The sequence below is a fragment of the Phyllobates terribilis genome, unplaced genomic scaffold (assembly GCF_046119375.1).
Source record: "Phyllobates terribilis strain yellow unplaced genomic scaffold, ASM4611937v1 Scaffold_3__8_contigs__length_932513732, whole genome shotgun sequence".
Taxonomy (NCBI): Eukaryota; Metazoa; Chordata; class Amphibia; order Anura; family Dendrobatidae; genus Phyllobates; species Phyllobates terribilis.
The window spans coordinates 335,358,983-335,381,644 of NW_027362763.1; the positions used below are offsets into that span (position 1 = coordinate 335,358,983).

Genomic DNA, 22,662 nt, shown 5'->3' on the forward strand with positions numbered 1-22,662 from the left:
CTAAATTGTCGGGTACCGGTGTATGCCGCTGCTGAATTGCCGGCCGGCTTTTTTAAAGAGAGCGTCTTCTGAGCAGTTTGTCAGCTTTTGGACACCTTTGAAGGTGTTTTCTATGTGTTTCTATGTGTTTTTGTTTGCCTGCCATTGGTTTTAACGGTGTTCGACGGTGTTCTAAGGTGTTCGACGAACAGTTCGACGAACAGTTCCTCGAACATCCCGGTGTTCGACGAACCGAACCGAACCCGAACACTACGGGGGTGGCTCAACACTAGTCGGAAGTCAGATTGTAAGTGGTCTGAGTGGGAGCAGGTGGAGAGGTGGGAGGACAGTTCAAAATAGACGTGTTAAACCAGTAGTTTGGAAGCATAGGGAAGAAGTGAGATGGGGTGATAGCTAAGCATGGGTCAAGGGAGGGCTTTTGGAGGATGGGTATGATCGAGGTATGTTTGAATCATGAGGGGAAGACGCCAGTTGTTAGTGATAGGTTGAAGAGGAAGGTTATGCTTGGGATGAAGACTGTGGTACGGTTTGGAATGAGGTGGGATGGCATTGAGTCAAGTTCACAGGTGGTGAGATGTGATTTGGAGAGAAAAGATGATCTTCCGTGATGGCGGGGAAGCTGGTTTTGGAGGAGGAGAGTTGGGTCGTTATGAGAAGAGGCTGTTGGGACTTTAAGCAAAAGCTTTGCCTTATGTTGTCAATCTTCTGCTTGAAGAATGAGGCTAAGTCTTCAGCTGAGATAAGAGGAGAGGGAGGGGGAGCTAGTGGACAGAGGACAGAGGAGGGACTTGAAAGTACTGAATTGCTGTTTAAGGTTGTGAGATACGTATGATATGAGAGATGAGAAGTAGTTTTGCTTTGCTGCAGTGAGCAATTGTGCAGGATTTTTAAAACTTCTGTTACTGCACTCCACTCCCTTTCTTTGGCAGTCGGACAGTGGTATGCCTTGTAGTTGAGGGGCAGGAAGGACATGTGCTCCAGTAGATGACAAGCGCTGCATCAAGTGGACTCTGCTCCTCTTCTTCCACCTTAACAGCACAGACAGTACAGTCCTCAGAGGTGGCACCCCAATTATCTTTGTTTTCACGCACGTCACAACTCTCCAACCAGCCAACTGACTGTGGGGAAGAACAGATGGGCGAGTCTGCAGACCTGTTCACACATTCTATTCCGGGGCATCAAATGTCTGATCCAAAGCTTTAAAGACTCAAGGGGGGAAAGCATGTGTAGCGATGACCAAAATTTTTTTCAGTTGATCCGGGCCCGGACGAAGTAGGGTCCAAGAAGAGTCCAAACCCTCATCACCAGATGTTAACCCCTGGGGGTGGGCATGGATGGGTTGGAGAAATAAATAAATACACACCAGAACATGGAGAACCAAACTAATACACTGTGTGCAGAATTATTAGGCAAGTTGTATTTTAGAGGATTATTTTTATTATTGATTAACAATTATGTTCTCAATCAACCCAAAAGACTCATAAATATCCAAGCTAAATATTTTTGAAAGTTGGAGTGGGTTTTTTTTTAGATTTGGCTATCTTAGGAGGATATCTGTTTGTGCAGGTAACTATTACTGTGCTGAATTATTAGGCAACTTAATAAAAACCAAATATAATCCCATCTCACTTGTTTATTTTCACCAGGTAAACCAATATCAGTGCACACAATTTAGAAATAAACATTTCTGACATGCAAAAACAAAAAAAATTAGTGATCAATATAGCCACCTTTCTTTATGATAAACACTCAACTGCCTTCCATCCATAGATTCTGTCAGTTGCTTGATCTGTTTTCGATCAACATTGCGTGCAGCAGCCACCACAGCCCCCCAGACACTGTTCCGAGAGGTGTACTGTTTTCCCTCCCTGTAGATCTCACATTTTATGATGGACCACAGGTTCTCTATGGGGTTCCGATCAGGTGAACAAGAGGGCCGTGTCATTATTTTTTCTTCTTTTAGACCTTTACTGGCCAGCCACGCTGTGGAGTAGTTGGATGCATGCGATGGAGCATTGTCCTGCATGAAAATCATGTTTTTCTTGAACAATACCGACTTCTTCCTGTACCACTGCTTGAAGAAGTTGTCTTCCAAAAACTGGCAGTAGGTCTGGGAGTTGAGCTTCACTCCATCCTCAACCCGAAAAGGTCCCACAAGTTCATCTTTGATGATACCAGCCCATAACAGTACCCCACCTCCATCTGGCCCATCAAAAGTCACTCTCATTTCATCAGTCCATAAAACCTTTGAAAAATCAGTCTTAAGGTATTTCTTGGCCCATTCTTGACGTTTTATCTTATGTTTCTTGTTCATAGGTGGTCGTTTTTCAGCCTTCCTTACCTTGGCCATGTCCCTGAGTATCGCACACCTTGTGCTTTTTGATACTCCAGTAACGTTGCAGCTCTGAAATATGGCAAAACTGGTGGTGAATGGCATCTTGGCAGCTTCACGCTTGATTTTCCTCAATTCATGGGCAGTTATTTTGTGCCTTTTTTGGCCAACACGCTTCTTGCGACCGTGTTGGCTATTTGCCATGAAATGCTTGATTGTTTGGTGATCACGCTTCAAAGGTTTGGAAATTTCAAGACTGCTGCATCCCTTTGCAAGACATCTCACAATTTTGGACTTTTCAGAGCCCGTCAAATCTCTCTTCTGACCCATTTTGCCAAAGGAAAGGAAGTTGCCTAATAATTAAGCACACCTTATATAGGGTGTTGATATCATTAGTCAACACCCCTCCTCATTACAGAGATGCACATCACCAGATTTACTTAATTGGTAGTTGGCTCTCAAGCCTATGCAGCTTGGAGTAGTACAACATGTATAAAAAGTATCATGTGATCAAAATGCTTATAGGAAGTGTCGCCCCCAGCAGTTCGCCCCCAGCAATATGCCCCCAGCAGTTCACCCCCATCAGTTCGCCCCCAGGTACATTTCGCCTCCGCACATTTCGCCCCCCAGGAAGATTCACCCCCGCACATTTCGCCCCCGCGCGTTTCGTTCCCGGACCGGGGCGATATGTGCGGGGGTGAAATGTGCGGGGGCAAAACATCCTGGGGGCCAAATGCTGGGGATGAAATGTGCGGGGGTGAAATGTACCCAGGGGAGAATTGCTGGGGGCGAACTGCTGGGGGCGAAACATCAAATTCCCGATCAAAATACTCATTTGCCTAATAATTCTGCACACAGTGTATATAACAGGGGTTGGAAAACTAAACTAATAAGACAACAGGGGTTGGAGAACTAAACTACTAAACAGCAAAGGTTGGTGAATGAAACAAATACACACCAGAACATGGAGAACTAAACTAATCGAAAATAGGGGTTGGAGAACTAAACTAATATGATAACAGGGGTTGGAAAACTAACCTACTAAACAGCTGGGGTTGGAGAACTAAACCACTACACACCAGGGGATGGAGAACTAAACCACTAGACACCGAGGTGTCACTACACAGCAAGTGTTGGAATCCCCAAGGCTTGTGGGACAAACCTCTGTATCTAACACTTCCTCCAGTGCCTTTGCATCCTCCACCTCCCCTAGGGCCTCCACCTGTGCCCTCAACCTCTGCCTTAATTAGACACATGTCCTAACAGTGCAGAGAGAAACCTCCCCACCTCCATACTGCGCAGCCAGGGCTCACCGCAATCAGGCAGTGTTAAAATTAATATGCCTTTGAGATCACAGTCATACAGCTAAAAAATTTTGGACAGCTCTTGAGGCCAAGTTTGAGCAATGGCTGTCTCCGCCAAACCTGGAGCAAAGGAAGGCCATGTACGATAATGGTGCAAACCCGGTGGCGGCCCTATGCCGGGGCAACCTCATACACGTGCCTTGCATGGCTCGCATCCTCAACCTAATGGTACAGCAATTTCTCCGCCACTATCCCGGCCTGGAAGCGCAGCTGCAGAAACCACGGTCTCTGCATGCTCACTTAAAACTATAAAAATGAGCAGGATCTTTAGTATAAAATCCAGACTACTAGACAACAAGCAAACTCCTTCATGATGATAGAGGCCATCATTTCCTTAGCTTGCTGGTACTTTTCTGCGGGAATGAGCTTGTCTCCAACCAGCCAGGAATATCCAGTGAATGGCACGCCACCGTCTGGTATTAGCACCCAGTACGAGAAGCAAAGCCATGCACAATCTCCATGCCTCAGGAATTTTATTTGGTAGAGTGGCTGAGCAAACATTAGTTTCTTACAAAAGAGCTGAAGACACTGAGTGGCAGTAAGTGCAAGTTTCTCCAGCATGACCTGTTTGTTATTGTTAGCTATCAGAGGGAGAACATATGTAACTGATCTTTGCCAAGGTGCCATATTTCATCTTAAGTCTTATAGACCCTGCACTTGCGTCCTTACATTCTACAGGATGGTGAGGAAGGAGACAGTAGGTTGTTGAGTTGCATTGTAGGCTGTCTTGAAGAGATGGGTTTTCAGGTTGTGTCTGAAGGATCCGGATGTGGTGGCTAATCGGACGTGTTGAGGCACCGAATTCCAGAGGATGGGGAATATTTGGTAGAAGTATTGGAGCCGATTGGGTGAGGAACAAATAAGTTTGGAGAGAAGGAGGTCTTGGGAGAACCGGAGATTATGTAAGGGAATATATCGGGAGATTAGTTCAGAGATGTATGGAAAAGAAAGGTTATGGATGGCTTTGTATGTCAGTGTTAGTAGTTTGTACTGGATACGCTGGGCAATTGGGAGCCAGTGAAGGGATGTTATAGATTGCAATCTTATGGATTGCTGGGGCTAGTCCACAGTAAAAAAGCAGCCATAGAGTGTCCAGAAACCTTCCCACACACTTTTCTTAGCCAGGCATGCTTCTCAGCAGGGTTGGACTGGCCCACCAGAGAACCGGAGACTCCGCCAGTGGGCCCTGGCTTCTCCATCAGGAGAGTTCATAGTGCAAACCTTGCAGGTTGTGATAATGATGAGGCCATCCATCTCCTTAGTTTTCTATTACTTGGAATACAAGCGCAAGCATGCAGCCAGCAATCCAGCCACCCAACCACCCTCAGGCCGCAATACTAAACTGCCACATTTCTGGACAGCTATTTGCATTTGAAATGTTGCCTTTTAGTCTTGTGGAGGTAGAAGCTTTTCACAACCTCATGGCGGCGGTGGCCGGGTCTCCATACTCGGTCCCAAGCCACCACTATTTCTCCCGGTATCGTCCCCGCCTTCCACAAGCATGAGTCCCAGAACATTAACCGTGCCTTCCCCAGTGCACTTAGTGGGAAGGACTGCCTAACTACAAACACATGGACAAGTGAATGTGGCCAGGGACGGTACATATCACTGCAGCCAGGACACAGTAAAAAAGCAGACATAAAGGGTCTGGTAACATTCCCACTGACTTTTCTTAGCCAGGGCTGCTTCTCGACAGGGTTGTACGGGTCCACCAGAGAACCAGAGACTCCTCCGTTGGGCCCTGGTTTCTCCTTTAGGGGAGTTCATAGCACAAACCTTGCAGCTGCTGTGGGACTCTTTAGCGGGGGAGGAAGGTGGTCCCTTAGAATCAAATTCTCTGATGGGCCCAATGTTCTTCAGTCCGACACTGCTTCTCGGTGAGAGTTGTATTTCACCACAGCCATATTCTTTAGCTCGGTGAAAGAACTGGCATAGAGGGAAACCGTATCTACTCTGGCTGTCATTACTCCCAGGAAGTCCTCTAATGCAGCTTGTTGCATAAGCAATGGCAGCCCATCCAACACCAGCTCACACTTCTCTGTGGTGCTTAGTCACAGACAAAGATCTTTCTTTACGCCTTGAATTTAATCACTACAGAGTTGGACAATGGCCTGATCTGCAATGCGTTTTTGAGAAATAACGTGCATAAGCAAAGCCATGGTTTAGGCCACTGAAGGTCATTGAGCGAAACTCATACAACTTTCCCACAGACTGAAAGAGGGGTATCAAGACTTCCAAGAGTTCCCTTTCCTCCCCAAGAAGATAACTGTTCATGTTCTCCTCCTCATCCTCCTCATTATCACCCAATCCACATTGAGAGCGTTTTAGTAGACAGAGAAGTGGGATGGTGCCTCTAATTATGGCGTCATCACCGATCAACATCTTGGTGGAGTCCTCAAAGTTTTGGAAGACGGCACAGATGTCAGACATCCATGACCAGTCATCAGTACTTATGTGCGGAGGCTGACCTGAATGCCGATGGGCGTGTTGAAGCTGTTGCTCAACAACTGCCCTCTGCTGCTCATAAATCCTTCCCAACATCTGCAACGTTGATTTCCAACATGTGGTGATATCGCACAACAGTCGGTGAGCTGGAAGCTGCAAACACTGCTGAAGCACTGCCAGGGTGGCGGAAGCTATAGCTGACTTTCTGAAATGGGCACACATGCGTTGTACATCAGCTCTGGAAGATCTGAGTAGGTTTTGAGAAACCGCTGAACCACTAAGTTGAGCACATCAAGTGATCTCTCATTACTAATGTGTACCACTGTATGGAGAACTATATCAGCACCAAAAAATTAAAAGATGAAATATAGCCTGCTTTATATACCACGGTACTAAGAAAACCAATTTTGACTATATCTTATGTACACTTGTGACAAAAATATCTGCACCAAAGAATTAATTTCACTAGATTAGAACTAGTATAATAGTGACCGACAACTCTTCCACTATAGCCAAACCCAATAGATGGAGACCCCATCAGGATTCTCCACATTTCCAAAAATTAGTGGCAGACACCAGCAAAGTGGCATCAATTTCACTACAGTAGAAATTGTAGAATTAGGAACGGCACCTCTTCCCCTACAGCCAACCCAGTAGATGGAGTCCCAATCAGGAGTGTTCACATTTTAATAAATTAGGCCCTAAAACCACAAAAGTGGCACCAATTTCACTAAAGTTTAAGTAGTATTATGGGGACTGACACTGCTTCCACTACAGCCAACCCAGCAGATGGAGACACAATCAGAACTGTTCACATTTAAAAACATTAGGGCCTAATACCACCATTTCCGCGACCTACAGATTGGAGATGGTGGAGTTCAACCTCTTACCTTTGTCATGTTTAGGAGTAGACAATCTTTTACGTGACCACAACTGCGTGACCAAGGGCTGGCTGCAGTGCTGAGAGAGGGCGGAGTACGGTGAAACGGCCAAACTGCTAGACCGTAAGTGAGGTGCAGGCAGAGATGTTATGGTGGATTGAGAAACATGTGGTGTGCTCAGTGAAACAAACACAGCAGGCATGTCAGCTTCTGTTACAGCTGACGGGCTCTCACTCAGCCTGACTGGAGCGAGTATACAACTGTAGGTTCTACGGTCGGAGACTTGCATGACAATAATTGGCACAGTAACAGAGGCGGAGGAAGAAGCAGCAGGTGCATTTGATGGTGCGACTGATGGTTGTTTATTGAAAACCAATTCTGAGTTTATCATGTTTGTGTACCCTTTTATGGAGAACAATATCTGTACCAAATAATTAATTTCACTACAGTATAACTATACACATGGATGGAGACCAAAACCTCTTCCACTACGACCAACCCAGGAGATGGAGACCTAACCAGGAGTGTTCACATTTCCCTAAATTAGAGCCTACCACCAACAAAGTGGTATCAATTTCACTAGAGTAGAAGTAGTTTAATAGAGACAGAAACCTCTTCCGCTACAGCCAAACCCAATAGATGGAGACCCATTAAGGATTCTCCACTTTTCCAAAAATTAGTGGCAGACACAAGCCAAGTGGCATCAATTAGGAACCAAAACCTCTTCCACTATTGCCAACCCAGCAGATGGAGACTCAATCAGGAGTGCACCATCCTCTCCAGTCATTCACCACGTGTAAAGACTTGTACTCTGTTGTGCAGGTGCATGAGCTGGTCTAAAAAATGTGTGAAAGGACTCACAGAAATTGCTTCTGCTACTTACACTACTGCTGCTGCTAATATTTTGGCGTTGAAGAATTGACGTGCCGGAGGTTGGAAGTGTAGAGCTGCGATGAGCTCTGTTTGCCTCACTGCTGGCTTTGGGAAAACTTATCTTAAGGTTGTGTAAAAGCGTGTTCCGATACTCCAGCATTCGCGGGTACCTTTCCAGGGTGAGAAGCATCTGGCAAAATTTACTCTCATGGATTTAACAGAGTGGCAACACAGTAGTCAACACTATTTCGAATCATAACTATACGGGGATCATGTTGCAGATAGTGCAGCAAGAACGCACTCATATGTCGGCCTCTTTCCTGAGGTTCAAGCCCATGCTGTGTTGGTGGCAGGGTAATTCCGTTGCTTGTTTCCTCCGTCCCCTCCCGCCAAACACGAACAGAGAGGGGATGATTATCCTCTTCATATTCTGACTGTTGCTCGCCAGTCACCTCTTCTTCCATTTGTTCCTCATCTTCATTAACACCTTCACTAACACTTTTTCTGGTATTGTCAACTCCCCTTGATTGCAGTGAACCACCGTCCATTGGCACCCTGAGATGTCTCCTAGTGTATGACGTTAGTAACAGAAGAAAGTATTTTTTTAGTGTAGATGAGGCCTGTAAAACATAGGAGATATGCTACGAACAATTTCAAACTGAGATGTCCCCTACTGTATCACATTAGTAACAGAAGAAAGTATTTTTTTTATTGTGGATGAGGTTGAAAACAACTGAAGTTCACCGCCACTAGCATAGTAGCTGACGTATAGCAGAGTATATGACGTTTGCCACACAAAAAAAATCTTTGGTGGACTCTGCCTAGCAAGACAAAAAAATCATTTTTTTTACTCTGATAATGTAGTAGCTGACGTATAGTAGAGTGTATGAAGTTTGCGACACAAAAACTTTTGTGGACTCTGCTTGCCAATAGAAAAAATATATTTGTTTTACTGTGCATATAGCTGAAGATAACCCACCAAAAAATGACAAACTGGGCTAACACAGCTTGCACTATCACATTAGCAAATGAAAAAAAAAAGTTTTTTGTGCTCTGCACTCAGAAGCTCTGCACTGACAAGCTCGGCAGATAGCTGAATTTCAACCCCACAAAATCAAAAAGTGGCCTAAAAGGGCTTGCTTGCTTTATCACATTAGCAAGTGCAAAAATAGATTGAAGGTATACTCCTGCATGGAGCACAGTACAACCGGTGCACAACACTGTTCTATAGCATGGGCCCTGCTCTTTCTGTCAGAATCTCAGTAATTGCATAAGAAAAAAAAATGTGCTGCAAGGTCGATTGAACAGATACACAGCACAGGACTTATCTACACTATCTGACTTCCAAACAAGCACCCATCTATCTAGCTAATATCTCTCAGTACACAGGCGCACACTCAGCAGCATCTGTCTCCAGCAGTGACATGCATGAAATGGTGCTGAGGGAACATAGCCAGTTTTTATATATAGAGAGGACATTTGATTTCAGCAGCCAATTGCAGAAGCCCTTGTGTCTGGACAGTGTGGATGGTTCCTGCGCTCTGATTGGCTAGCTGCGCTTTTCTGACTTAAAATTACCGCCTACAGGAAGAAGAAAAAAAAATTACAAGCGTGCTACTGATCTGACCTGTTCTAAGCTATCACCAGCCCCCCCACTCATCTACCATGTCCCCCTGCTCATCATACACAAGCGCTATGCTAGCAAAACAGCTAAAAGCACTGAAGTTGCCCCGCAATCACGTTCCCGCATTTATTTGTCAAATGTTTCCCGATTTTTCCCTAATTTAAGAAATTTTGCTCGCATTTCCGATCACGAATCCAAATGTGCGATATTTGTGTCAAATTTAAGTTGTAAGATCGAATTTCGAACAAATTCGCTCATCACTATAAAATAACCTGTTCCAGGTTACGGGGAGGATGTTGCCTGGAAAATAACTCCTCCTCCAGAACTTATTTTAAATAAAAAGGGAAGTTACCAGTGTGAGACAATGAACTAACACAGAACAGGAGACATGAAATATTTCTTCTAACAAACACATTTTTTGCAGCTCTCTGAGCTCTGCTGTATTGTAACAATATTACAGCCCTGTCTGCCTGTGAGATAGAAGCTGAGAGGAACCTGCAGATGTGTCAGGTATAATCACACACAGCTCTGCAGTGAGATCAGGAGAGCAGAGAGTGGCTATTACACATGTAACTCCCCCTTCATGTAAAATATTCTCTGGAGGTAGAGTTATTTTCCATGCAACATTCTCCCCATAGCCTGGAAGAGGTAGTTTACATAAAGTGATAAAAGATAACTTATCAGCAACAAGGCATCTGATGTGAGACATACAGGTATGACTTTTTTCAGCAGTCTATAACCTGTATACCCATATTAGGGATAATTTTTTACAACACCTCTTGTGAAAAATCCATGGCTTCTTCCAGTTGCACTGCCTGTGTATAAACAACAACTTTAAGCATCTGCCCTCAAAAAGGAAAAAAATGTCTACAGTTTCTACAATTTAAGTAGCCTAAACCGTCTGCTAGTGCTGTGCTTTGTTAAATAGGTTGTTGGTTACCTTCGGATTTACTCGCCAGATAAATTGAGGTCACTTGGGCTTTACAAAGTCTGTTTGCGTTATAGTGCTTGTAAAAAGGTTTTATATAGTCCTAGGATACTCCAGAGAGTTGGCCATCATTTCTGGGCAATTCAAAGGCTTAGCAGCACTTTGGAAAATAAATTGAAGCTAGCAAATATGAGTTTCAAAAGATTCGATCATCTCTAAAGTATGCAAAAATAAATGTTTCCATGTAAAAGTTGTCCATAGTGTTTTTGTATTGCCAACTACATTAGACATTATGCCCACTTCACTCTAGGCCCTTTAGGTTGTTTGAGACTTCCTACCCTCTTAAAACATTCTGTGTTTTTACCTACTTTTTCCCTTAACGGCACGGCTGCTGGATGGGCTACCTTCATAACATATGTGTCAAAATATATCACAATATGTTTTCTCACCACTTGATGCCCACTCCTCATGTCTCTACACAAAATCCAATCTACATGGAGATACATTATGGTCTCATGGAATACTATGAACATGATAAACCAAATCCACAGTATACAAGTCTATAATACTGTTACACTGTACATGAGTCCTTACAATGGCTGAATGCCAAAGTTAATCATCATAACACATAAAAAATAATGAATTGATAGCAACATATAAATAAATATGATAAAACTATATCAATGAGCCAGTCTCTTCAATACCTGTAAAAAAAAAAAATAGTAAACGTATTCATTTTTTCTGATAGTTTTTCTGAAGTAAACGTTGGCAAATAAACGCCTAAATGTTGGGAATAAATTGCTTTCTGAAGACTAAAATGTTTGTGAATAATGCTTAGGAGTTGGTTATAATATAAGTTGTATATCAAGTTCAGTACACTATTCATCAAGGCAGCTGGCAGAACCAATAGTTGAAAATACAGGAGCTTCAATTTGCTGATCTAATCTGAAATTCCACAATGAATGATATGTTTTATGTACAATGTATTCGAGGGATTTCTCTGCTGTAGTTAAAGGCTGGAAAACATTATGTTATTCAACAGTATAAGAGCTGACAGGGGTATTAGCTTTTATGCTTCCTTCGCATATAGGTTTTTTGCAGATTTTTGGAAATAATTGTAATTTTTTGTTTGCTTCTCCTAATAAAATGTTTAACATCCATTTGTTTTCAAGTCCTATGGAGAAACCTATGGCAAAAAGCAAGGCTATAAACATCTCTATACACAAAGCATGCTACATTTTGAAAAAAATGCAGTGAACTCACAAAACATGTAAGTCAGTTATATTATGTTCCTGTTTTCTGCTCTAGATGGCACCTTTTTACAAAAATCAACTGGCAAAAAGGGCATGATGAAGAAGAGTTGAACATTAACCCATTCACGACATTGGAAGTACGTTTACGTCATGGTTGGGAAGGGGTTTCCGCAAAATGACTTAAATTTACATCATGGCGATCATGAGGGCACAAGAGCAGTGCCCACACGATCACCGCCGAGAGCTCGGCTTATCTATCAATATCTATCGCAGCATTTAGAAGGCAAGGAGAGGAAGTGGGCTGAATAGAAAGTGATCCAAAAATTATATATACTCGAAAATGGTACCAATAAAAACGTTAACTTGTCCCGCAAAAAACAAGCCCTCACATGACTCTATCAGCAGAAATATATAAAAATTATAGCTCTGAAAATATGGCAATGCAAAAGCTTTGCAAAAAAGTGTGTGACAGCAACCAAACATAAAAACACGATATAAATCTGGTATCACTGTAATTGCACCGACCCAAAGAAAAAAGTTATCTAATCACTTAAACCAAAAGAAGAACGGCGTAAAAAATAAATCAAACAAATTCTTGACCTGATATTGATATGTTCATTCTGTATCCTAAAGATTGCAGAAAGGATCAGCTCAAATTTATCCTGTTCTCTACGTTGAGCGCTCACACTGGGGTTTCCATGTAAATCTGTGAAATCCGTGATTTAGATAGAACCCACAGCAGAGGATTCGCTATAATGAGGCAGATGGAGACACTATGGACGCCATCTGGCCTATGATTCGGTGGTGTCCATCTTTTTATTAGGCGTGCATAAAAGCACAGTCGGCTACAATTTTGTGCACCTCTGAAAAGAAGGACAATGCTGAACAGAGGCCAGATGGAGACCAGAGTAACTCTTTTGCCTCATTATAATCAATGGATCCCTTTCGATTTTCGTCTGAATCACAACATTCAGAGATTTAAATGGAAACCCCGATTTAAGTGCTCAGTGTAGAGCGCAGGATAAATGTGATCCAAAATGTTATGTAAAATATTCCCAAAGAAAGCTTCTCCGCAATCCACAAAAATGCAAGTCCCCACTCAGATCTGACATCTGGCAATGGAAATACAGGGGGCTTCCACGTTACTGGTAGTACAAAGGCTCTAGAAAAGCACAATGGCTCCTTGTCCCCCAAAACAAATCCAGCAAATTCTCCGCTCCCAAATTCAAATGCTCATCTCCCTTCTGAGCCCCACAGTGTGCCTAAACCACATTTAGCATCCACATCTTTGGCATTTCTATAGTGATGAGAGCTCGCTTAATTTACCGGTGCATGTCCCCAGAAGCATGAGCTGGGCATAATGTACGGGTACTTCAATGTACTGTGCACTGCAATGTATAGGCACAACATTGGCAGATTTGTAATTTGCACTCTGAAACATCCACTGCTGCTTGTTTCTGGGAAACACCCATGGAGTCAAAATCGTCACTACATCTGTAGATAAATTGCTAGAGGGGTGAAACCTCCACAATGGGGTCACTAGAGAGGGAATTCTGCTCTTCTGGCACTTAGGGGCTCTGTATATGGAGTCCACAAACTATTATATGATCATTTGTTCTCCAAGAGTCAAATAGCAATCCTTCCCTCCCTAGTCTCGCAGTGCGGCTAATCAGTAGTATACGGACACATAGGGTATTTCCACATTCAGCAGAAATTTCCCAGTGTGAAAATGTAAAATTTGGGGATAAAACTAAATTTTTGTGGTAAAAAATTAATTATTTTTTCTTCACTGCCCAATGGAATAAAATTTTGTGACAAACTCAAGGTGTCAATATGATCACTGCACCCTTAGATGTATTCATTGAGAGGTGTTGTTTGCTAAATGGGGTCACTGATAGGGGGAATTCTGCTGTTCTGGCACTTCAGGGGCTCTTCCTGTGGGTCATGACGCTCGTAAACCATAACAACAGAATGTGCAGGATAATATGGCGCTCCTTCCCTAATGAGTTTTCCACTGAGCCTGAAAAGTATTTCCCGATTACATGTAGGGTATTGGTGCACTCAAGAGAAATTGCATAACAAACTGTTAGGTCCATTTTTCCCTATTAGCCCTTATAAAAATTAAAAACTTGAGGCTAAAACAACATTTTAGTGGTAAAAATGTAATTATTCTTTTATCACCGCCAAATGGTATAAAATTCTGTGAAGTTCATGTGGTGTCAGCATGCTCACTGCACCTCTAGATGAATACATTGGGGGTGTAGTTTGTAAAATTGGGTTATTTATGGAGGGGTTCTGCTGTTCTGGCACCTCAGGGGCTCTTCCAATGTGACATGGCCACCCGCGAACCATTCCAGCAAAATCTGAACTACAATATTTTGCTTCAATTCTGAGCTTTGCACTGTGCCTCAAAAGTAGTTTTTGACCACATATGGGGTATTGGCGTACTCATTTTCTCCTATTATCCCTTTTGAACATTAAAAACTTTGGGCCAAAGCAACATTTTAGTGGAAAAAATGGTCATTTTCCATTGACTCAGCCTAATGTTTCACAATTCAAAACAGTAGCTTTCTACCACATATGGCGTATCGGTATACTCAGGCGAAATTGTACAACAAATTTTATGATCTATTCTCTCCTGTTGCCCTTGTGAAATAGAAAAATTGGGGGAAAAACCAACATCTTTGTGGCAAAAATGTATTTTTTCATTTTCACGGCTCAAAGTTTTAAAATTTTGTGAAGCACCTGTGTACATTCAAGGTGCTCACCACATCTCTAGATAAATTTCTTGCGGGGTGTAATTTTTAAAATGCGGTCACTTGTGCGGGATTTCCACTGTTTAGGCAACATCCACTGCTGCTTGTTTCTGGGAAACACCCATGGAGTCAAAATCATCACTACATCTGTAGATAAATTGCTAGAGGGGTGCAACCTCCACAATGGGGTCACTAGAGAGGGAATTCTGCTCTTCTGGCACTTAGGGGCTCTGTATATGGAGTCCACAAGCTATTATATGATAATTTGTTCTCCAAGAGTCAAATAGCACTCCTTCCCTCCCTAGTCTTGCAGTGCGATTAATCAGTAGTATACTGACACATAGGGTATTTCCACATTCAGCAGAAATTTCCCAGTGTGAAAATGTAAAAATTTGGGGATAAAACTAAATTTTTGTGGTAAAAATGTAATTATTTTTTCTTCACTGCCCAATGGAATAAAATGTTGTGACACACTCAAGATGTCAATATGATCACTGCACCCTTAGATGTATTCATTGAGAGGTGTTGTTTGCTAAATGGGGTCACTGATAGGGGGAATTCTGCTGTTCTGGCACTTCAGGGGCTCTTCCTGTGGGTCATGGCACTCGCAAACCATAACAGAATATGCAGTATAATATGGCACTCCTTCCCTACTGAGTTTTCCACTGAGCCTGAAAAGTATTTCCCAATTACATGTAGGGTATTGGTGCACTCAGGAGAAATTGCACAACAAACTGTTAGGTCCATTTTTCCCTATTAGCCCTTATAAAAATCTTGGGGCTCAAACAACATTTTAGTGGTAAAAATGTAATTATTCTTTTATCACCGCCAAATGGTATAAAATTCTGTGAAGTACATGTGATGTCAGCATGCTCACTGCACCTCTAGATGAATACATTGGGGGTGTAGTTTGTAAAATTGGGTTATTTATGGAGGGGTTCTGCTGTTCTGGCACCTCAGGGGCTCTTCCAATGTGACATGGCCACCCGCAAACCATTCCAGCAAAATCTGAACTACAATATTTTGCTTCAATTCTGAGCTTTGCACTGTGCCTCAAAAGTAGTTTTTTGACCACATATAGGGTATTGGCGTACTCATTTTCTCCTATTATCTCTTTTGAACATTAAAAACTTTGAGCCAAAGCAACATTTTAGTGGAAAAAATGGTAATTTTCCATTGACTCAGCCTAATGTTTCACAATTCAAAACAGTAGTTTTCTACCACATACGGCGTATCGGTATACTCAGGTGAAATTGTACAACAAATTTTATGATCTATTCTCTCCTGTTGCCCTTGTGAAATAGAAAAAATTGGGGAAAAACCAACATCTTTGTGGCAAAAATGTATTTTTTCATTTTCACGGCTCAAAGTTTTAAAATTTTGTGGTGCACCTGTGTGCTCACCACATCTCTAGATAAATTCCATGAGGGGTGTAATTTTTAAAATGGGGTCACTTGTGGGGGATTTCCACTGTTTAGGCACATCAGTAGCTCTGCAAACATGACATGCCTTCCGCTATCTATTCAAGCTAATTTCCAAAAGCCCTGGCATGTGCCCAAACAATAGTTTTCCAACAACATATGTAGTATAAGCGTGCTCAGGAGAAATTTCACAACAAACTATCCAGTCCATATTCGCCTGCTACCCTTGTGAAAATGAAAAATTTGGGGTAAAACCAACATTTTTGTTAATAAAAGTAAAATTTTAATTTTTTCTTCGACATTGCTTTAATTCCTGTGAAGCACCAAAAGGGTTAATAAAGTTATTTAATGTGGTTTTGAGCACTTTGTGGGGTACAGTTTTTAAAATGGTGTCACTTTTGGGTATTTTCTGTCACATAGGCCCCTCAAAGTCAATTCAAATATGATATGGTCCCTTAAAAAATTGGCTTTCTAAATTTTGCTTGAAAATTGAGAAACTGCTGATCTTTTAACCCTTCTAACTTCCTAACAAAAAATAATTATGTTTCAAAAATGATGCTGATGTAAAGTAGACATGTGGTAAATGTTATTTAGAACTTAATTTTGTGTGCTATAACTATCTGGTTTATGGCCATACAAATTAAAATGTAGAAAATTGCAAAATTTTCACCAAAATTCCGATATTTTCACAAATAAACACAAAAAATATCGGCCAAAAATTAATACTAACATGAAGTGCAACATTTTCTTAAAAAAAAAAAATCTCAGAATCACTGGGATACTCTGAAGCTTTCCAGAGTTATAACCACATAAAACGACACTTATCAGAATTGTAAAATTTTTTATGCTGTGAAAACCGACCTGCGGCGTAATTTTGAAATTTGCGGTAAATAGGTGTTTTATTTGCAGATTTTTCTCATAGGTCTAAATGAGATATGGGAAATCCACAGGTAAAAAAAACGCATGTGTTGTTATTGCATTTTGACAATGGAAATACATTAAAATCCTACAATGCTCATTTTAGGAACTTAGGCTTTGCCAAAAAGAAATGCCACATTTCTCCTCAGACTTATAAGTCTTATCTAAGACCATCAAGTTTGATGGCAATCTGCATATTCCAATCTTCGCCAAATCATAAACCAGACAAAAATCGAAAAAATATAAGGATGCCACTAATTCCTGAGTTTTTTATTAGGCCTCATTTAGACATCTGTTTTTGACGTACATGTTCATCCATGTTTTTCATCCATTATAGGCCATGGAGCTGGTCAAAGTAATAAAAAATTAACAAAATGCAGCTCTCAAGTGAAAAAAGAAAAAAAAAAATTAGTCCGTGAAAAAAAAGGACAGCACACATTTATTTTCCAAGTATTGTCTATTTTTTACTGTATAGAGAAAATGAGAAGTTTTTAATCTTCTTTTTGTTTGTTTTGTTATATACAATAGAGACTGATTCCAATTCAATACAGACTGATGGACATTACGAAACATGCATCTCCACCTAGAGCCACATTTAGGATGGGAACGCAATGCAGTCTGTGGATGAGATTGTACTAAACAATGGGACACCACTTTACAGAGATATTGGCACTGATCTACTTCTATCAATATATTAGTAAGGGACTTTCAATGCAATTTTAAGGATATTTGGGGAAATAATTATAAAGTGGCCGACGTCTTTAAGAAAATGTTTTAATTTTGATAACCCAATCCCAGACTGCATGTCAGACATAGACCAGTTGATTACCTAAGAGGTTTGGTCATTGATTGTGCGTCTTCAGTTAAAATTATTTCCAAAGAATTAAAATCAATTTTTAATCAACCATTAATCTCATAGAACAGGAGAGATTTCTCCAAATAAATGCACTGAAATAGAGCAATAAAATAAAAATTAAACTGCCCTCCATAACTTGCACCATATATTTTATGTTTTAGACACTTTCTTTTTCTTGTCCTACAAAAGTGTGTGGCTTGGATGAAATCTGGCATAGTTTGGTGCAGTTTGGCCAACACTGTGCAATAAAAAATGTGCAAAACTGTGGCACAAAGTTAGGGCACAAAGTAAACCATCTAATACATGACATAAACTTAGACTACAGATTTTAAAAATATGACATATTTATCATCCATCCTGAACCACTATGATAAATCTTTTAAGACTGTTTAATCTATGACCCCAATTCATCAAGACCGTCAGGGTTCTTGCCCGCCTTGATGAGGGGGCGTGTTGGAGTCAGACGCTCCCGATTCATTGAAAGGTGCAAGCCTCTTACTGAATTGAGAGCGTCTACGCTGTGCAAACATTTTTTCGACTTTACAAAGCAATTTACGCTTGAATCCGGGCCTGTGTTTGCACTCAGAGGCTGAATTCAAATGTCTGTGAAACATGGTCTATTTAGGAACCGAGACGTACAGGCTGGCCTTGGGTCTGACCAATTGAGTTTGGGTTGGTTGACTCGTTGGCCTCACGGTTCCTATATGGTCTTTGTTTTCATGGATGTTTGAATTTGTCATAAAAATTAGACAATATTGATAAATAGGCTACAATGATGTCAGTAAGCACTCCACAGATCCTCTATTTTATATATTTGATGAAATCCCAAGCAAGAACTCCCCCAATTAGGTGTTCACAAATGGAAGATTTGTTGCATACATTGCTAGCATTCATAAATTGGTCTTGCAGAAAGCCATGCACAAGTTGCAGGACCAATCTCTTTAGGATAAATGGGAAATCTTTTATGAAATACATAATAATACATGTAGAAGGGTTTGTCTATCACATTCCTCCATCCCACATACCTGCCCAGGACAATTGGAAAAATACCTTGAGGACATGTTTTTTTAGAATGGCGGCCTTCTTGTTTGTGAAGAAATCTATTCTTATTTTTGTGAAGGATAGATAGACAGGAGAGCAGACCCCTCTTATTATTTTAATTCATGTAATCTCCCAGTTATAATAAAGGTTTAATATAATGGAGTCATGAGACAAAGTTAGTTAAAGGGATTTTAACCTGCACATGATTTTCATTTCCTCTGACTACTTTAGCATATGTACTGAAATATTGGCCATCCAGACAGAACAACAAGCGGTAGATAGTCAGCCTGAAATAACTAAACTTGAGCTAGCCTTCATTATAAACAATCAAGAACTCAAATCGCTGATTTTGAAAATATACTATATGTAACACTAATGATATTGTGTAGATGGGATTATAGCATTTTTGTCTGATTTAGTACATGTGAAATATGGTTACCTTTAAAAAAGTGATGACAAGAAATGAGTAGAGCACCACATAAAAAGCATCCCAAGGATCCAACCATTCCAAGCCAGCAAGACCAGCCAAACTTATATTGGATTCCCAAAAATACATTGTTTATAATCAAGCTTGAACGTTCCACATAAACGTCAATGGCGTACCACACAGAACCAATGATCCCGGGAACACCTGGAGGAAAAGTGCCACAGATAACACAAGCATATTATATAATACTGAAAATTTGGATCAGTTATATACTGTAGACAAATCATAAGAATGAATGTGGCGGGAACATAAAAATGGGTTATCCAATATCCTAACCGGATTATGCCATAAATATATAAGAAAAGACCCCCATATACCTTTTACGCTGTGTTTTATGGGGTCTCTGCTCTCTTGTCATGAGCTCAGATATTTCCATCCAGTTTTTCCTCTCCCTTGGCTTCTTTCTTCCTACATATCCCATCATTCCTTTCACTAGTCTGCGAGTCAGCATTTAACATGGCCCCTGTATTTCTGCCTATTACCACTCACATAGAGTCTCAATATGATCCAGAAGAGCTCCAGAAGTGGAGCACCAAGCAGCACACACTTCCAGCTATAGTTGTAAAGCTCATCATTTTTCTTTATTCAACACTTATTGGCACTTTTACTGACATCCAGGATAGCAAAGTGTTTGTGTCGTCTCTTCAGAATCCAGAATTCAAAACACAGGGTTAGGAAAATTTGGAAAGATCTGATGTGACGACATATGAAATAAGAGAAATCTTGGCTTTGAGATCACTTGACTAGGAATGGGAATGGCAATTCCAGCAACATTTGGAACAACAAGGTATTTGTAAATGTACACATCTGGGGCTGTGATAATACATGGTAGAACCAAGAAAAGTAGTGGAAAACCTCTTTAATAACAAACTTAGAAAAACCTTTGAATTATGTCATGGTGAAGTAGTTTCTTATTACACCTTTTCTTATTACTAGACATGAAAAGGTCCGTTGCACTTTATATTCCTTATAATAGCAGCAGAACAATCTGAGCAATTATTTTCCTAATAGAAGACTCTTTACTTAATGAGAAGAATCTGAGAGGAAATGGAATTACAGTAACTAAAGACTTAATATTGGTCAGTAATTAAATCTACATGATAATTATCATAAAGGGTTCTCCCTTTGCTCCTTAGGGCCACAACTACATATCAATCTTACTTAGTGCTGAGGTGTTAGTGAGGAGGAATTGCAGAATTCTACTAGTGATTGGTGAAATTTCCCTGGGAATTGATAACATCCAAGTTTTTTTATTGGATATAGTCGGTAACTTTTTATAAATACAGTATTAAAAATGCTGCAATGAAATCGTCATCTCTAGAGTTGGGCAGAACAATTTGCAAGGCCCTGATCTTGTAGCCACATCACTACTCAGAGGTAGCTGCACCAAAGCCCTGCAAACTTCCTACTAGCCGCCGGCATCCTGGGTGCCTCTTCTGGTTAGTAAGCCCTGAGGTGCCATGTATGCAGGGTTTTTGACATATAAACAAGCTGTCAAAGCTAAAAAACTTCATGTGTTTAAAAGTTATAGCAGCCTGACCAATTAAGACCCATTAAAGGGAACCTGTCATGTGAAAAAATGCCATTAACCTGCAGATATGGGGTTATTCTGCAGGTTAATAGCATTCTGGACCAGCCCGACTCCCATACTTAGGCTGGTTTCACACGTCCGGATATTTCCAGTAGCGGAAAAAGCCGTACCGGAGATATCCGTGTCTGTGTGCACCTGTGTGGCACACGTGCGGCACACATGTGCTATCCGTGTGCCACCCATGTGCCGCATCAGGATCACAGATACCGGTGTTTGGGAATCAGCGGTACAGTTAGCGCTGTTCCCAAGCGCCGGGTGAACGCGGCCCTCATCATAGTCCCCTGCTGGCGTTGTGATCAACACCAGCTGGGGTTAATGAGGAGAGTAGTAATGTCTGCTCCTGCAGTGTCCATCTGTAAAAATAAGAACAAAATAAAAAAATCCTTAAACTCACCTGTCCTAAGTGTCCCCTGTGACCGTTCATGCCGATCCGGGGAGAATGACTCCTGCAGCGAGCGGCCCCGGACCTCCGCTGAGCTCAGTGAGTGACAGGACACCGCTCGCTGAGCGCATCATTCTCTCCAGCTCCTATGCTGAGCAATCGCATTGATTACAGCAGGGGACACTTAGGACAGGTGAGTGAAAGGAATTTTTTTATTTTATTCTTATTTTTACAGGTGGAGACACCGGGAACAGACTACAACTCTCATCATTATCCCCTGCTGGTGCTGATCGCAAATGATGAGGACAACATTCAGCACCCGGCGCCTGGAAATAGCACTAACTGTACACTAATTCAGAAGCGCCGGTACATGTCACATGGATCGCATCCGTGTGCGGCACATGTTTACACGGACCCATTGACTTGAATGATGGGTCCATGTGCTCTGTGCTGCCTGCCAAAAACTGACATGTCTACGTGTGGATCACATGGACCCACGGTGCATGGAAACACACTGACATGTGCGCAGACCCATTGATTTAAATAGGTCTACGTGTGTCAGTGTCTCTGGTACGTGTGGAAACAGTCACCATACGTACTGGAAATACTGACGTATGAAAGAGACCTTAGATCACCACTGACAGGAGGAAGTGATCTTTATTCCGCCTGGCAGGCGCCTGCTCTTTCAGCAATGGAGGTGGTGCCGCAAGGTTTCAGTCACCATTCTTTGTATATAGAGCGGCCACTGTACGCTTCAGGCACTGCACAGCCAGCTCTAATGCCGAGCTGCTGACAATCAGGGCCGGGGACGCAGTTACAGCCGCCGCTCTCTATGCACAGAAGGGTGACTGAAACAAAGCCAACTTCACCCCCGTGACTGAAACCCAAACATTGCGGGCAGGACTAAAGTTAGAGCCCCCCTGCTGGTGGTAAATTAAGTGTTGGGCAGTACATTTGCTGAGGCATCTATACCAATCCAAGAGAATATTCTGCACAGGCCTAATTCTATTTAATGAATACCATGCTAGTGGGGTCCATTTGCCAACCATATGCACCATCCCACGTGCAGGAACATTGCAAGATTCCAGAAGGTAATGGTACTCACCAGCGTATAAAAGCATCACACCAAAAGTTGTAGGTATGCTTTAATAATAAGTTTTTAATGAGAAATACACTGCAGCATACATGGATCTGACACACTGATATTGTGATTTCCATTAGTGTGCTCTAATTATCCCAGCCTTACCTCCAATAATGAGGGTAATTCCAGCCACATAGCAGATTTTTAACTTGATGTGTGATTCATCTGTAAGGAATTTGACACAATCAAGCCCCAGGAGAAGGAAAATGAAGCCAAACCCTGCCAGAATATCTGCTGTTATCATAAGACCACGTGTCGCAACTAATTTCACTGGAAGACAAAGAAAAATATGATAATATTCATATGAAGTTCTGCAGTACAGGTTTACTTAGAATAAATTATTATTCCAGGTAAGAGGATAACATAATA

At 41.6% G+C, this 22,662-nt stretch overlaps 1 protein-coding gene across 1 annotated transcript in view; it reads right to left on the reverse strand.

Moving 5' to 3' along the window:
• The window catches only part of CLDN16 (claudin 16), a 111,523-nt gene that overhangs the window by 11,641 nt on the left and 77,220 nt on the right, over nucleotides 1-22,662 (reverse strand). The window contains exons 3-4 of the mRNA XM_073673102.1: nucleotides 22,399-22,563; nucleotides 19,132-19,323 (exon numbers count right to left, since the gene is read on the reverse strand). Coding sequence (XP_073529203.1) covers nucleotides 19,132-19,323; nucleotides 22,399-22,563 — 357 coding nt within the window. The remainder of the gene's footprint in view (nucleotides 1-19,131; nucleotides 19,324-22,398; nucleotides 22,564-22,662) is intronic.